The 15,179-nt window shown below is 58.2% G+C and overlaps 1 protein-coding gene across 4 annotated transcripts; it reads left to right on the plus strand.

Moving 5' to 3' along the window:
* Nucleotides 1-90: 90 nt before the first annotated feature.
* GRAMD2A (GRAM domain containing 2A) lies at nt 91-12,742 on the plus strand. 4 transcript variants are annotated; one of them, XM_074916646.1, is made up of 13 exons: nt 91-196; nt 876-1,231; nt 3,789-3,916; nt 4,611-4,668; nt 6,133-6,205; nt 6,287-6,390; nt 7,199-7,297; nt 8,154-8,225; nt 9,130-9,192; nt 10,357-10,513; nt 10,840-10,939; nt 11,048-11,155; nt 11,593-12,742. In XM_074916646.1, exons 3-13 carry the CDS (start codon nt 3,813-3,815, stop codon nt 11,594-11,596), a joined length of 942 nt encoding a protein of 313 aa, XP_074772747.1. In that variant the 5' UTR covers nt 91-196; nt 876-1,231; nt 3,789-3,812; the 3' UTR covers nt 11,597-12,742. The 4 variants fall into 4 exon arrangements, with proteins under 4 accessions (XP_074772747.1, XP_074772748.1, XP_074772750.1 ...); XM_074916647.1 differs by lacking the exon at nt 11,593-12,742 and having other exon boundaries at nt 11,048-11,159; XM_074916649.1 differs by lacking the exons at nt 91-196; nt 876-1,231; nt 3,789-3,916; nt 4,611-4,668 and adding an exon at nt 5,545-5,765.
* The last annotated feature ends 2,437 nt before the right edge of the window (nt 12,743-15,179 follow it).

The raw sequence follows: 15,179 nt of genomic DNA on the forward strand, positions 1-15,179 counted from the left end.
AGGGGCGGGTACGCTGCTAGGCCCCGCCCCCTCCGCTGGTGGGCGGGGCAGCGGTGGCGGGCGGTACCGGCCAATGGGCGCGCGCGCTGGGGGCGTGGTGTGGCGGTGGGTGGCCAATGGGCGGGCGCCGGGCCGCCGCGAGGAGGTTGGGCGCGCGGGGCATGACGGCGCCGGGCAGCGCGGGGCCGCCGCGCAGGTACGGGGCGGGGGGGGGCGGCGCGGGGGTCCCGGGGGTGCCGGGGAGCGGCCGGCAGCCGCGGGGAGCGCCCTGTGCCCGCCGAGGAGCCCGGCGCCGGCCCCCGGCCTGTCCCTGTCCCTGGCCGGGCGCTGGCCGCGGCGTCGCGCCCTGAGGGGAGCGCGGAAACGCCGAGGGTTTTTTTGCCGCCCCCGCTGAGGGGACGGAGCGGCGCGGGGGGTCCCGCCGCTGCCCGGCCCGGGAGCCGCCGCTTCTGAGCGGGGGGTGGGGAGGCGGGCTCCGAGCCCCGGCGGAGGCCGGGGGCTGTCCCGGCCGCTCCTCGCCGCGGCCCCGGCGTGGCTCGGTGCTGGGCGACGGCCGAGCTCTCCCGGCCCGTCATTGTCCCACCGGCGCCGCGAGGGGACCGAGCCGGGCTCCCTCCGTGGCTGGGGCTCTGAGGGCGGCTCCCGGTGAGAACCAGGATCGCGGGTGCCGGGGGCGATCCCGGACCTGCCGGGAGCGAGGCCTCGGCTCTCCCACCGGCCGGGCGCAGGGCCCCGGGGACAGGCGCCTCCCGGGGCGGGAGGGACCCCGGGGGGGGGCATCGAGGGAGGCCGCCCGCGGCGCGGGGGCCGGGGGGGCGACGCGCAGGGCTCCGTCTGTCCCTTCTCTCCCTGACCTCCCGCCTCTCTCCTGACAGCGCCGCTCGGGACCGGCCGTTCCCCTCCAGCATCCTCGGCGGTGGCTCCGCTCCAGCAGCCAACACACGGGATTGAAATGACCTTGAAAGCCGGGAACAAGGGCAGCTCGCCGGATCCCGCCCGGGCTCGCTCGGGCCGAGGCAGCCCAGCTGCAAGTGCCTCCCTCCGGCTCTGATCCTCCTTTGGCTTTTTTTTTTTTCGGGAGACGAAATCCCTGGCTCGCTCTCTCCTGCCTCCGCCGTGCGCTTCCCCCTCGCTTGTGCCAGCAGCGGGGAAAGGACCCGGTGAAAATCAAAGCGCTGCCGGAGGGGCTCCCGCCGGACTGGACGGCTTCCAGGCCGGATCCCAGCGCTGCGTAAGGGAAGGGAGATCCCGATCCGAGGGTGGGAGAAGCAACAGGCTTTGCCTGGCACAGCTGCGGCCCGGGAGGCAAACTGGGGCTCTGGGAGAGTCTGTGTGGGCAGGGACGGGGTGTCCACCTCGGTACCGTGGCTCCGGCAGCTCGACGGCAAAGTTCTCCTTTTGCTGGGAACTCCTGCACCTGCCTGCGCTGCCTCCTCTCGGGGCTCCACGCTCCGACTGTTCTTGTTCTGCTCGTACTTTGGGACACTCGGGGTGGTGATTTTTTTGCCGGAGCGGCTTCCTGCTAAAGACATTCATTTGAGGAGGGTGATGGCATGTGCCGCTAGAAAGTGTTTTCCTCCCCGTGTTGGTGCTAGAAGCGGCTCTTGGCAGGGAAACTTCTCTGTTACCTGCACCTGGAGCCCAACCTTCTTATCCAGTGCTCCCGAACCCCGCATCTCCATCCCTGCCACATCTGGGTATTGGTATGGAGCAACTTCTGGAGAGGGGAGATGAGGCAGTTACTGCGATGCCTCTGTTGGGGCTGAGGATGCTCCTCGCAGCCCCCAGACCCTCCCTGGAGCAGCCCGGTGCCAGCGCTGTGTCTGGGGACTGTCTGACCCGGGACATGCCCCTGCTGGGAACCATAAGAGGGGGAAAAGCAGGGAGGGACCAAGCAGCGTTTTCAAGTGCTCTCCAGCCTCTGTCTCTTCTTGTTTTAGGGGATTTCTGTGTGTTTGGTGACCTCGGGGGGGCTTTCTCGATGCCCTCGCCTCGAGCAGGGGGTGCCTCTCCCCGTCCCTTGCGCGGTGCCCCTTGGCGTCAGCCCCGGTTCGGGCTAAATCCGCTCACCCGGATTAAGCAGTGCAACTGCTTGGGGATTTAAGGGATGACGTGGGGGAAGCTGGAGCGGGCTGAGCTCTGGAGGGGGAGGCTCCAGAGTGGGTCAGAGCCCCTTTTCCAGCACGAGTTTCGGCTTCAGGGCAGCATGGCATCACCTGGCAGAGGGTGTTTGTGGCACGGGGCTGCCCGTCCTGAAGGCATGGGGTGTCTAAGGAACCAGGCAGGGAAAAAGCCTTTTGGTGCGATGCCAAGGGATGTTATTTTGGTGCTTCTTGTCAGCAGAGTCTCCCTTTGTTTCCAGATACATCCTTTAACCTGAGCTTCTAAAAAAAAAAAACCCCACAACCTCGGTGTGTTGATCACGTCCCCACAATGCTTGTGCTCCGGGGCCATGCGAGCAGCTCGTTTACTTTGCAGACACCAGCAGCAGGGATCCAGGAGCTGGTTCCTGGCCTCGTCCTCACCGCATGTCACCAGTGACTCCTGTTTTGTTTTTCTTCAGCCCCATGTACGTGCTGCATCTTTGGGGAGCATCCCCTGTGCTTCCAGCTGGGATTCAGCCCTGCTCCATTGCATCAGGACAGTTTCATTTGGACTCCTGAGGGAACATGTGCTCATGTGGTTTTGACTCTCAAGCCGTTTGGGTCCGGCTGGTGGAGTGTGGCAGCCCTGTCCTGAGTCTCCCTGAGTCTGTGGGGGATTATTTTGATGGGTTTCCCTTCGGATGAGCCCCTCAGAGCAGGAGCAGGGTGTGTCTAGGGAAGTACAGGCAGTAAAAGAGCCCCTCTCTGTATGTAGGAAGCAGTTAGATATGGCTTCTCCGCCTGGGCTCTGCTGCTTCGCCACGGCATCACCCCTGCGGGCACCGGGATGTGCTCCAGCTCTGCACTCGTCCTGCCTGCGGGCGCTCATCCTGCCCGCTGCCGTCCTGCCTGTCCCCCACCTGCTCTGGCATCACCCCCTGCCCATCGAGCAGAGCTCCTTTCCCTTTGGTCACTTCCTCCCCATCGGGCCGGTGGCTGTTTGCCAGCTCTGCCGTGTTGTCGGAGCCCCTGGATTGCCGCTCCGGCATGGATCGCGCCCCGCTTTGGCTCTCGGTGCCAGAAGCACTGCGGCACATCAGTCTCCGGTTGTGGTTTGCTGAGGGCGGAAGCGTCACCTTTCTGGCCTGTCGGGTGATAACCTTCCCTGTGTGGTGCTGGGAGCTTGTTTACTTTACCTGTGGCGGCCGATAAGCACCTCTGATAAAACTCATGAGAGTAAATAACAGGCTTTAACGAGAGGGGAGTGACTGAAGGAGGGAGGTGGTGCCCTCGGCCAGGGCTCTGCCCTAGGAAGATGGTGTTTTGCTGACCTGGAGGAGCAGACCCTGGCCCTCGCTGGCCAAAATCTGCATCACCCCAGGGAGTTTTGCAGACTTGCGATTTTTCCCATCCCAACCTCCATCTTTTGAGGAGGAGAGGCTCCACTTTGGAGGGTGTTATCTGAGGCAGCAGGGAGGGAGCTGCCGCTCCTTGGCCACTTGGTTGCGAGCACCAGGGAGTTCCTGGCAAGAAATGCCCTTTTTTTTTTTTATTCCATGTGACTTGAGAAGTAGCAGAAATATTCTAGCTGTCCTTGAACGGCAGAAATACTAACGTCTCTGTGCAGACTGGGATTGAAGGGAACAGATTTACGGCTCTAAAACACGTCTCTCCCTTCTTTCCCTTCCCCTCGAGGGCTAACAGGCTTCTCCTTGAGGCACCAAGCCAATGCATGAAAAAGCAGCTCCCCTGAAGAGCCCCGAGCCCATGCACAGCCGTGAGAAACTGGAGGCATCCCACAAGGAGAAGAGTTTGGATTCCCTCGATGGCAGGTGAGGGGCAGCATCCCGGGATCTATGGTGGAGTATTTGTTCCTTTTTTCCTCCTGTTGCGACCTCCCGCAGCATCCCAGCCCCTGAATGCAACCCACCAGTTAGGGGTGGGCACAGAGGGTCCTCTCTTTGTTTTCCCCCTCAAATACTGGGTCTATAAAAGCAGGGAGGGCAGAGGGGTTTGGGGAAGGGGACCGGTGTTCCTGCTGCTGGGAGGATTTCACTGTTTCTCCCTTCATCTGTGTGATGGATGCCCCTGGCATGGCCAGAGTTGAGTCCGTCCTCCTGCCCAGATGCATTCCCAAATTCCCATTTGAGCTTTTCCTGGGGAAACCTTGATCTGGGCGAAGCTGCCCATCGCCAGCTCCCAACATGTCCCAGGCTGCTGCTGGGGGCAGCTCTGGGCTCCTTCCCCCCACACTGGGGTGTGTTTTGGGCACAGGCACCCTGGTGCTGGTGCCTCCGCCGGCTCGCCGTCAGCCTGATGCCAGAGATCAGCCTTCCGCAGCCTTATTTAACCTCAGCAGTGCTTGCTGCTGTGATAAATTGCCAAGACATCCAAAATGGGGCTTCCTGGGGTCTCTCTTCCATACTCTGTGTCTTGCTATGTCTCTTCTTGCAGCACATGTTTTGGGCAGCAGGTGAGAGACCTGGGGCTCTTCACTTACCTGATTATTATTATTTTTCCTTCCAGTGTCCACTTGAGTGAAGCCCTGAAGGATGAAGACATCAAGAAATGCCACCGGGAAGTGGTAAGTCTTCGGCTTCATGAGCGAATGGGCTGGTTTGTTGTAGCCTGACCTTGGCCGTTTGCCACAGAGGAGCCTGCCTGGGGTCTCATATGTGGGCTTTGGGAGCTGGAGGCGAAGCCGCAGCTGTTCCTGCTATAGGGCAAAAGCCCCTGCCTGTATTTTCAGGGGAGCCGATGATGTTTTTTGGTGGCCCGTGATCCGCCTTGCAAATTTTTGGGATTTTCCATCCAGAGCAAAGGAGAAAGCGGAAATCTTGACTGCAAGCAGCTTGGTTCCCGTCCATTTGCACCTTTCTGGTTCTTCAAATCATGCCCCCTATAAATAAGAGATGCTTTGGAAGAGGAAGGAGCAGAGGGAGAAGGCATTTTGTCTTTCCCCATGAAAAAGATAGAGGAAAAAACAGAGGTGTCTGGGGGGGTTACTAGATGGCAACAGGTTTGTACTGGGACCAGGGGGTGTTTCTTGACCTGTGGGCTGAGACAGCCTGGAGGTGGCTCGGAGGTGATGCCACCGTCCCCTCTGTGTCCCTCCATATCTCCCTGTGTCCCCCCAAAATGCTCTCACCGACACCCGCCAGCATCCTGGCATCTCTTCGGGAGGTGTCTAAGCCAACCCCAGGTGATGCTGAGCCTTGATCCTCTTAGGGCCCAGCTCATCCGGTGACAAGGTGCGTGGAGCAAAGGTGACCTTGTCACTGCGGGCAGGAGGGCTCTGCCTGCAGTGCTGCCTGCAAACCAGCCTCGCTGCCCCGGGGCCCTTCGAGCTGTGATTGACCTCTCCGCGTCCTGGCGAAGCATCTCGTCCCTTGAATTTTGGGGGCAGCTGTCACCACCATGGGGACAGCTGCGTCCCTGGGGAGCACCCCAAGGTTTGGGGCGCTGTCTTCTCCAGGGCAGGGGTCACAAATCTGCCTGCACTGCCTTACGGGACTAATTGAGCAGAGTTAATGCAAAGCGCTGACCTGCTTCGGAGCCTTTAACTTATATACAGAATTATTTAAAGGCGAACCTGCTGCGCCTCCCTCTGTGGCTGCTGGCAGGCTTTGAAGAGGAACCGGGAATATAAATAGCTGGATGGCGCGGCGCGATGGGTGCAAAGCAAGTGTTGTCACCGTGCCCCGAATAAGGGAAGAGCTCGAGGAGGAGGAGAGAAACCACTGGCAAAATAAATTGCCTGCGGACAAGCCCGGGAGAAAACCGGCTCCTTGCAGAGGCTCAGCAGCCTCCTTAGATGTTGGGAGAAATGTTTGTTTGGGAGGATGGCACAGCGTTTGCTGGCTGCTGGATTGTCCGACCCTCCTCTAGCCCTTCGTCTCCACCATCCCCAGCCTGGTGGGACCCCCTTGCGCCGGTCCCGGGTGCGGAGAGAGGAAGATTTTTTTGCAGGAGGGTGGTTTTGGTTTTTTATTTTTTGGGTCTTTTGATCAGCAAGGTCACTGGATATCTTTGCTCTGCTTATTTTCAGGCCGCTAGCAAGTACAACTCCCAGTACCACAAACTGTTCAAGGACATCCCGACGGAGGAGAGCGTGCTGAAAGGTGGGTGGCATGGAAAGGGACAGGCACGGGGGTGGCAGGATCCGGCACACAGTCTGCCATGCCCCTCTCTCTGCCTTGCAGTTTGCTCCTGCGCGCTCCAGAGAGACATCCTCATCCAGGGAAGGCTTTACATCTCCCCCAACTGGCTTTGCTTCTACGCAAACCTTTTCGGAAAGGACATCAAGGTAACGGGGGGCCAGCTCACCTCAGTCCCATAGGGCTTGTAGCCGAGGCTTAACCCCTCCTGCACCCAAATACCACCAAAATCACTGTCAAAAGCCCCCGATGCGAAGGGGAGCGCAGCTGTGCTTCCCCCTCTGATCACCTGCGGCATCTGCCTGGGGAAACCAAATATTGGTTTAGTTTAAAATTCCCTGATGCAAAACCTCCTACAAGCTGCAACAGCGTTTGGAGGAAGATCAAAGAGGTGGAGGGGGGGGGTGGGGTGTTGGGGGGTGGTGCAGATTTGAATCTCTCTTGGCTTTTCTTCTTGATTTACAATTTGATGTTTCCCTGTTAGTCTTGGGGCTGATGGAGATCTTGGGGAGAGACAACTTCCTTTAAAACTGGGCTGAAGAACTGAATTATTTATATCAGTCACTTTAAACAAATGTCTGATGGAAATACAGGGTTTCAATGAAGTTATCCTGCCATAAATTACATCCTGCCTTATTTTTAGCACTCCCCGAGCTTGCAGGGGGGCTGTTTTGATGGGTCTTAGAGAGACTCACTGGACGGTGCTTTCCCTGTGTCCTCACTGTTTCAAGTAGAAACTACCTCTGAGTTAAGATTAATGGGGGGGGGGGGGGGGGTTGGGGGGGTGCCGTGACCTTTAATAAAAGCCAGGCTGTCTCTGGGAAATGCTGAATCCCGTGTCACTGCTCTGCTTGGGGCGTAATTACGATGCGTGTTAAATCTCTGCCTTGCAAAAGAAGCTCCCTAAGCTCGTGCTGTGCCTGTCCCTGCCCGTCCCCGTGTCTTTTTGCCCTCCAGGTTGTCATCCCGGTGGTCTCCGTACAGCTGATAAAAAAGCACAAGACCGCTCGGCTGCTCCCCAATGGCTTGGCCATCACCACCAACGCCAGCAGAAAGGTAATGCCGGCGGTTTGAGAGCAGGGAATCAAGAAGTTCCCATCCCTGGCTGGAGGCGCGGGCCGGCTGGAGGCAAGCACTGCTCCCCGTGCTGGCAGCCAGCCGGGGCAAACACCGTGGCTTTGCTTTGCTTTCTGAATTTCACTTTGTTTCTGGGGGAACCAAAGCCCAAGTGAAATTCGGCCGAGCCTGACAAATCCCTGCCAGGCTCAAGCAAAACCTTTAAACTCCTTTAACGCAAGCAGGGGAAGGGTTTGGGCCAGCGTTCAACCCAAGCTGGCACAAAACTTGGTTAAGGGGCTGAATTTCCAGCTTTTTAAATCATGTTGGGTGTTGTCGGCTGAAGTGAGCTGACGTAGCTCTGCGCGGTGTGTCTGAGTCCTCACCTGCCCGGGGGCTATGGCAGCAGTGTGCCTTGCCTGGGAGGGAGTTATTCCTGTGGGATTTTGGGAGGGGGTGGCACAAGGCAGGATTTTGGCGTTCGAAGCGATCTGGTTGCTCTGCGCCTCGCGTAGGCTCTGCACGGGGCAAGGCGAGCGCTGCCCCGATCCGCGGGGACGTTTTCTGTCACTCCTGGCCCCATTTGCTGCTGCGTCCCTCTGGCCTGAGCACAGGAGACCTCGTGGGAACAACAGCTGAGCAAAATGCCCCCAAAAAATCCAGGTCCAAGTTTTAGCAGGCTGCAAAAATAACAGCAGGGAAACTCTGTGGGGAGATGCCTGCAGGGGGGACACGGTGCTCCACCGAAGGAGGGGAGATTCAAGGGCAGGACGTCTTTGCCTGTTCCCTGCCTGTGGAGAACTGGACTCGGGATGGGGGGGAGCCTCTCCCAGCAGCTTCTCTCGTTTTCTCACAGTACATCTTCGTGTCCCTCATCTCCCGCGACAGCGTCTACGATGTCCTGAGGAGAGTCTGCACACACCTGCAGGTACCCTCCACCCCGCGTCAGATGGCGTTTCGATGGCCGCAGGGCTCTGCGCTCACCCCCCGGGCTGCGTTCCGGGGAACAGAGCTCTTCACTGCCTCCAAGGCTTCAGACTGCTCCCAAGTCCCTCCCCGGTGCCCTGCTGGAGGGACAAAGAAGGGCAGGAGCTGTGCCCTGGGCACATCCTGTCCCCAGGAGCCACTGCTGGCCTTTTCTGGGACACGGATGACGGAAGCAGAACCTGGAGTTTCTGCTCTCTCCTAGGGCGTGGATATGAATTATTTATAATCTGGTAGTAATACTAGTTCTGCCACTCTGCAGATCACTGCCTTTTCCCCAGATCTCAAGTTTTAGGGGGAGGAAAAATGGTATAAAGTAAAAAAAAAATTTGAATTATAAAGTCTTAAGTGGGGAAGACATTCATCAGCCCTCGAGCTGGAGAGGAGGATTGTGAGGACCTCTTCTCCCTGCCTTTGAAGCACGTGGGAAACGGTGCCGAAGCCCTTCCCCACCCAGAAGGGTGTCTGCCAGCTGTACCGGGACAGCAATTTGGGTGACTCAGTCCCATTGCTAAACTGTGGAATTTATTCTTTGAAACATGCTGGGCTCTGCCCAGATGTTCCCTTTATTTTTCCCCCTGATGGTTTATCCCTTCTGCCAGGAGCCAAGGCTGGCACAGGAGCCCTCGGCTCAGCCATGGCCCCGTAAGATTTTTGGTGATGGGAAGCAGTGATGTGGAGCCCCGTTCTCTGCCAGATGCTATTCTTCGTCCCCAAGATCCCTATGATTGCAAGTTTTAAGCAGCTGCTCTTCATAGACTCATCAGAAAAGTCAAAATGAAATTTTCTGGCTCGGGTTGAAGCAGGGAGAGGTGGCACTATAACACCCATTTCTTTCTCCCCTCCAGGTTTCCAGTAAGAAGAGCTTGAGTTTGAAGGAGCTGACAGAGGAGCCTGACACTGTGTCACTGGTGAGGGTCAGGGCAGCTCTGGGAGAGGGAAGGACCCTCGTGAACTCATGCTGCGGGCAGGAGAGCGTCTGCCTGGTCCCCTCAGGGTGTTTAATGCCTTCCCGGTGTGCTGAGGTTTGGCTGGCAGCCACTGGCAGGGCACAGTCGGTCCTTTCCCCTTGCTGCCAACAGTGGTTGTGGGAGGATGCAGCCGTCCCCTTCCTAGCTCGTCCTCTGGGATCCTCATACCCTCACTTGGCAGAAATGGACGGGTCAAGAGAAGGATTTGGAAAGCCTGCGGCTGAGCACAAGCTGATGGCTCGGCCAGTTGGTCTTGGGGGTCCATTAATAGGTGGAAAAACTTCAGAGCTCTGCTCCTGCCGGCTGATGCTCTTTGCAGCTGTGAACATGGATAATGGGCTGGAAATGTGGCTGAATTATCCACAAACCTGTGGGATGAGTGGGATGGCTCGTAGCCGGGAGGTTGGAGAGGGAAGAGCCTGCTGAACCGCGGCGTGACTGAGGGGGCGTGAGGGGCTGATTCCTGCCACCTTTGGCACACGGCAGGACTCGGCTCTGCCCGCGGTGGCTGCGTCCCCAGTGGCAGGATGAGTCCTCTCTGTGAAACGTCCCCGTCCCTGTCTCCGCTCTGTCATGAAGCCGTTGGTGCTGTGGCTGTGCTTGGCTGTACAGGGACGCTGAGCAGGGTGTCCTTTGTGAGCTGGTGGCCCTGTGCATCAGGTTGGGTGCAGGAGGTGACAATTGGGGTGGCCCTTGTGGGCCATCGGCCATGCACGCTGGAACAGGTGACGAGTGGGATGGTCTGGTGGCATCCCAGGGGTTGAAGGTACTTTTCAGGGGCTGGATCAGGAGCGATCTAGGCTGGCAGCATCTCGTGATGCTTCTGAGGGATGTGGCCCTTCAGCAGCTCCAGTCCTGGGGGCTCTCAGGTGGAGGATCCCTTCTCATGGGCAGGTCCTTCCTGTGGCAGTAGGAACTGGTGTCCCCATGGGGCCATCGTGGAGGACCAGCACCCCCTGAGGATGATGTTTTGGCTGTGCTGGTACTCGATGGAGATGCTGTAAGATTCAAGGCTGAATCTAGCCCCACCGTGTCCTCGGCACTGCTGGTTTCATGGGAGAAACTGCTTCTGGCGGCACCGCTCACCTGGGGCTGTTCCTGCAGGAGGTGATCGTCCCCGAGGGCAAGTGGAGGAAGGTGTCACCTGCCTCGCTCTCACTGTCACTGCCAGACACCGACTACCAGTGCATCCACCGGACCTCTGTCAGCAGCCTGAGTGCCAAGGAGAGCTCCTTCACCTCCGAGGAGCCCCTGGTTTCAGGTGAGGGCTGTGTCTGACCCAGCAACGTGGATTTGTGCCCTGCCCTGCATGTGGGGCTGGGTGTAAACCTCTGTAAATACACATTCATCCATTGTCCACTCTCGTGGAGGGGATTTCTGCCTTACAGACGAGCAGGGTTGTGGCTGGGAGTTGGTGATGGGGTCCTGGCTGCGGGGTCTGAGCCCTCAGCGTGTGCCTGTAACACTGTGCAGGCAGCATTAGCCCACAAGGGAGCAATATCTGATGCTTGAAGGCTCCTAGTTGCCAAAGGAGCACAGGAATCTGCCCGGTGTTGCCGTGCTGCTGACCTTGGGCTTGCATTTCAGAAAGTGCAATAAACACCGAGGAGGAGCTGGAGGTGGAACAGAGCTGCGTGGCAGAGCTGAGACCCTCCGACTACCAGCTCCTGAAGATCTTCATTGTACTGTAAGTGTGCTGGGGGGGGGGCACGGTGTGGGGAGTCCGGGGGTATGCCAGGAACGTCCATCTCAACCACCAGCTGCTGAATGCTTCTGCTTGTTCCTCTACTCCCAGCATCTGCCTCCTGGTCGTGTCCTCCTCATACCTGGCGTTTCGCATCTTCCGTCTGGAGCAACAGCTCTGCTCTCTGAACCGGGACTACCTCTCCCGTGGGCACAGGAGGTGAGGGACCCTCGGGGACACTTTTGCTGGTGGGTCACACCATGAGTGAAGGACCTGAGGGATGTGTGTGAAGAGCAATGGCTCCGTGACATGTCCCAGGACACTGTCCCTTATCCTGTGCCTGCCGTTGCAATGCAGACCGTCCCCATGCAGTAGAGGATTCCATCAACTGATAGTTTGAGCCATTGGGGAAAGCTGTCCCTGTGACTTTCAGCCCTTGGCAAAAGGTTTCCTTGCAGGTTTGGGGCTGATTCCCCAGTTGCAGGAAGCACCAGGGCATCTCAGTGGAGCTGGGCTATGCCCTGGGGTTAACGCAACCATGGGCATCAGCAAGGGATGGACAGGAGTGGCTCGGGGACATCGCGGGGCCTGGGCAGCAGGCTGGGGTACACTGCCTCTGTGGCCACTTGTCCTGTTACCCTGCTTTCTGCTTGCAGGTGACCGTTACCCCAGTGCTGGCTGAGGACAGAGGCCGAGACGGTGGCACCCTGAGAATGGATCCCGGTGCAGCATCCTCCCGGCCATGGCTATTGCATGTGGCTCGGCTTTCCCTCGGCCAGTAAAATGGGACCAACTATCTTCTCTCTTCCTACTGGCATCCGCTCCCAGTGGGACCACCCGGCCGGCTCACGGCCACTGGTGCCAACTCCCCATCCCACTGGAAACCTGTTTTCACCCTGGGATGCTGCTGCACCATAGCACCAGATGATGGCTCGGAGCTGCCGAGCAGTTAGAGCTCCCCTTAGGACTTGCTGCTAAAATGGGTGCTGGTTTTTATTCCAGACTTGGGTTTTTCTTATGAAAAGATGACCTTAGGCTCACCGGGAACCCCAAAAAAATGTGCATGAGTTGCTGCTGCTGCTCTGGATGAGGCCTGGGCAGCAGCTCTGGGCTGAACCCACCTGTTTGTCCCTGTCTCAGTACCCTGGGGTTGTGGCCAGAGGAATGGCCCCAACCTGGGGGGCTGCAGGGACGGGGAGAAAGGGGCCACCAGCCCTGTGGGGCATCATTTATCCCAGCACCCAAGGGTGGGGGTACAATCCAGGCCGCCCCCCACTTCTGCTGGGCTCCATAGCGGTCCCCAGCCCTTCCCTCTTGGAGCACGGGGCCACCTTGGGGTGTGCATGTGTGTTTGTGTCCTGCAAAGCACTTTAGGGTCCCCCAGACCAGGCGTCCTTGCTGGGGACCTCACCTGGCAACGGTGCCGGACCAAGGCTTCGTTAGCGCCGCTCACCTCGTTATGATGTCCTGAAAGGAGCCCGCAGCTGGCACCAGTGACCCTCCTGGATGGCACCAGTGACCCTCCTGGATGGCAGCGTGACTGTGCCCTGGTTTGTGTTAACCCCATCACTGCACGGAACCGAGTGCTGCAGGATTTGTCCTGCAGGATTTGTCCCACAGCCTCCCCTGGGAGCATGCTGGGGCAGCAGGTGATACCTGTGTGATTCCTTTTGTTTTTCTTTCCTATTTTTTGGGAACTACAAGTGTTGATGGGGCCAAATCCCTGTGCCCTGGGGAAGCGAGCTTGCTGCTCGCTCTGGGCTCAGAACGGCTTTTAAATGAAAATAAACCCAGGATTTTCTAGCACGTCGCTGTCTGCTGCCAGCATCCTTGCAGCAGTGCCAGGCTGTGATCCGCAAAACGGGCTACCCCAGAATCTGCACTGTCCCAGTGCCCCTTCACTGGCTGCGTCCTCAGAACGTGGATTACAGGGGGACAGCCCTGTCGTCGCAGAGACTGGGGGATATCAAGCTGGGGGTACAGCCCGGACTGGGGCAGGGGGGCCAGCGTAGCCTTTGGGGCACACCCAGGGTCAGGGATGCTCCGGGAGTAGGGGATGGGGAAGTTTTTTCACTAGATGGCAGCAGAGACCGTGTGATGTGACACTCGAGCCGGTGGCAGGGCCGCCCTGGGGACAGCGGATGCCCCATCCTGCTGGGGTGGACGGCGTGAGCCTTTCTCCTCCTCCCTGAGCATCTGTAACCCAAATCCTCCCTACCAGCCTGGCCCACGCAGCAAAACACATGAAAATGGCCCAACTTGAAAGCCACACCGGAGGCGGTGTTGGCAAAGCAGGGACTGGGGTGGTGTCACCTCATTTTTTCAGGAGATTTAGCACCCCGGGGTGCTGGAGGGGTGCTCTGTTGTTCGGCCATGTTTCTGGCTAAACTGTTGAAGCTGCTTCTTCAAAGCCCTGGTGTTACAGGGCTGTCAGAGCCTTTGATTTTGTGGGTGACCTGGCAGATGAAAGGTGCCATCCCGCTGCCACCCTGTCCCTGCTGGGGCCTCACCCAGCTCATTTTCCTGGTGCGGCAGTTGAAATGGATTTAAAGGGGTTTGGGGATGTTTTTTCTAAAAACAAATAGCTGCTCAATGGGTTCAACCTCACAGTGGGGCTTATGGCCTCAAAAATTAGGTTTAGCAATTTAGAACTGTGGTTATTTTGGTCTTGTGTGCCCAGCCTGGTGGTTTTTGGGTGCTGCGCAACATCTGATACAAAGCAAGTACATGAGGTCCCTTGTCCCCAGTGCCCGGGCCAGGTGTGTGAATGGGGGTGACGGCCACCTTGGCTCCTCTCGGGGCTCTTTGGTTAAAACCAGCGGTGGGACAACCCGTGGGTGCAGTTGGCTGACATGGAGAAGATTTGGAGGAGCCCTGGGATGCACCCCTGGTGCGGTTTGGGGGTGTCCCTGGTGCTGGAAGTCAGTTGCAAGGCTCCAGTTTTCTTTTCCAGCTGCTGCCTGCCTGCCTGCCTGATCAGTGCCTGTTTGCTCTCCCGGCGACGCCCTGCTTGAGCTTATTTGCTTTTCTTTGTGTAAAGAAATGCCACGTAAAAGCCTTGTGTGCAGGAGACGTCCCCTGGGTGCTCACCTTGCTGGCTCTGGCAGCCCTGCCCCGTCCCTTGGGGACAGGGACAAGGAGCACAGGGCAACCACCAGACAAGCACAGCCCCTGCCCTCACGTCCCCCTGACGCTTCCCCAGTTGCACCCACCAACCTGCCTTCCTACCTGTGCTCCTCCCCAGCCCAAATCGACCCCTAAAAACAGGATTAGGAGATTAAATCAGCTTTTACGGCTGCCTCGCTATCACACAAGGCGTGGCAGGGGTTGTCCCCGGGCTCACTGGCCATTTCTGCTTGGTTCCACCTGCTGCAGGGCGCGGTGGCCGAGAAGCCGCTGTGAGCCGTGCGGCTCTGCCTGCGAGTCACAACCACTGTGGCCGTGATACTGCTGCACGAGGCACGGCGAGGCAGCAGGAGCCACTGCTTCTCGGTGGGGATCCAAAAAGACATGGGATGATGCTGGCAAGCACCCGGTTTGGTTTGAGTTTTATTTTGGAGCTGGGAGCAGGAGTGATGTTGCTCCAGCAAAGCCCCACAGAGTCCAAAGTGAATCCCCTTGGTGAGCAGCTCGGTCCCGTTTCAACCATCTCTTGGATTTTCGGCTCCAGCTGAGTGGTGGAGGGGGTTTTCCAGGGAGGCTGGTGCTGGAGGGAGTCCCTGGCAGGAGGGGAATGACCCCGGCCCCCGTTTGGCCCCACCACTGCCGCTATGTGTTTGTTTGGGTGTTTTGGAAGAGCCTGGGCTGCGGCTACTTACCTTTCTCTTAGCAACCAGGGAAGTTTAAGCTCTTCCTGCAGTTCATCACCTCGGTGCTGTGCTGGTACACACACCAGTGGGGCTGGGCTGATGGCGATGGGTGAAGAGCTCCAGGTTAAAAATAATCCTTCCCCCTTTCCTTTCCTGAGGGTTGTATTTAACCTGGATTTCCCTGATCCAGTTGGCACGCTGGGGTGTGGTTGCTGTGCTAGACACCACCTGAGCAACCTGCTCTTTGCTTCTCATGAGGTTAGAGATTATTCCTTATCCTGCAACGACATCTCATTTTAATTTTTATTTTCCCCACTGCTAAGCCTGTTTTTAATGAGAGGATCTGCTCCGAGATCCCAGCCATCATCCAGCACAGGAGGAAAAGAGTTTCAATTAGAAGTGTATTAAGGACTTCTTGGGCTTCAAGGAGACCG

This window comes from Athene noctua, chromosome 13, assembly GCF_965140245.1.
Source record: "Athene noctua chromosome 13, bAthNoc1.hap1.1, whole genome shotgun sequence".
Lineage (NCBI taxonomy): Eukaryota > Metazoa > Chordata > Aves > Strigiformes > Strigidae > Athene > Athene noctua.

Excerpts from the sequence above, each read along its gene's own strand:
- GRAMD2A (XM_074916646.1), top strand. The coding sequence starts at position 3,813 with ATGCATGAAAAAGCAGCTCCCCTGAAGAGCCCCGAGCCCATGCACAGC. Across the intron at positions 3,917-4,610 it reads TTGGATTCCCTCGATGGCAG|TGTCCACTTGAGTGAAGCCC; the intron begins GTGAGGGGCAGC and ends TTTTCCTTCCAG. Across the intron at positions 4,669-6,132 it reads AGAAATGCCACCGGGAAGTG|GCCGCTAGCAAGTACAACTC; the intron begins GTAAGTCTTCGG and ends GCTTATTTTCAG.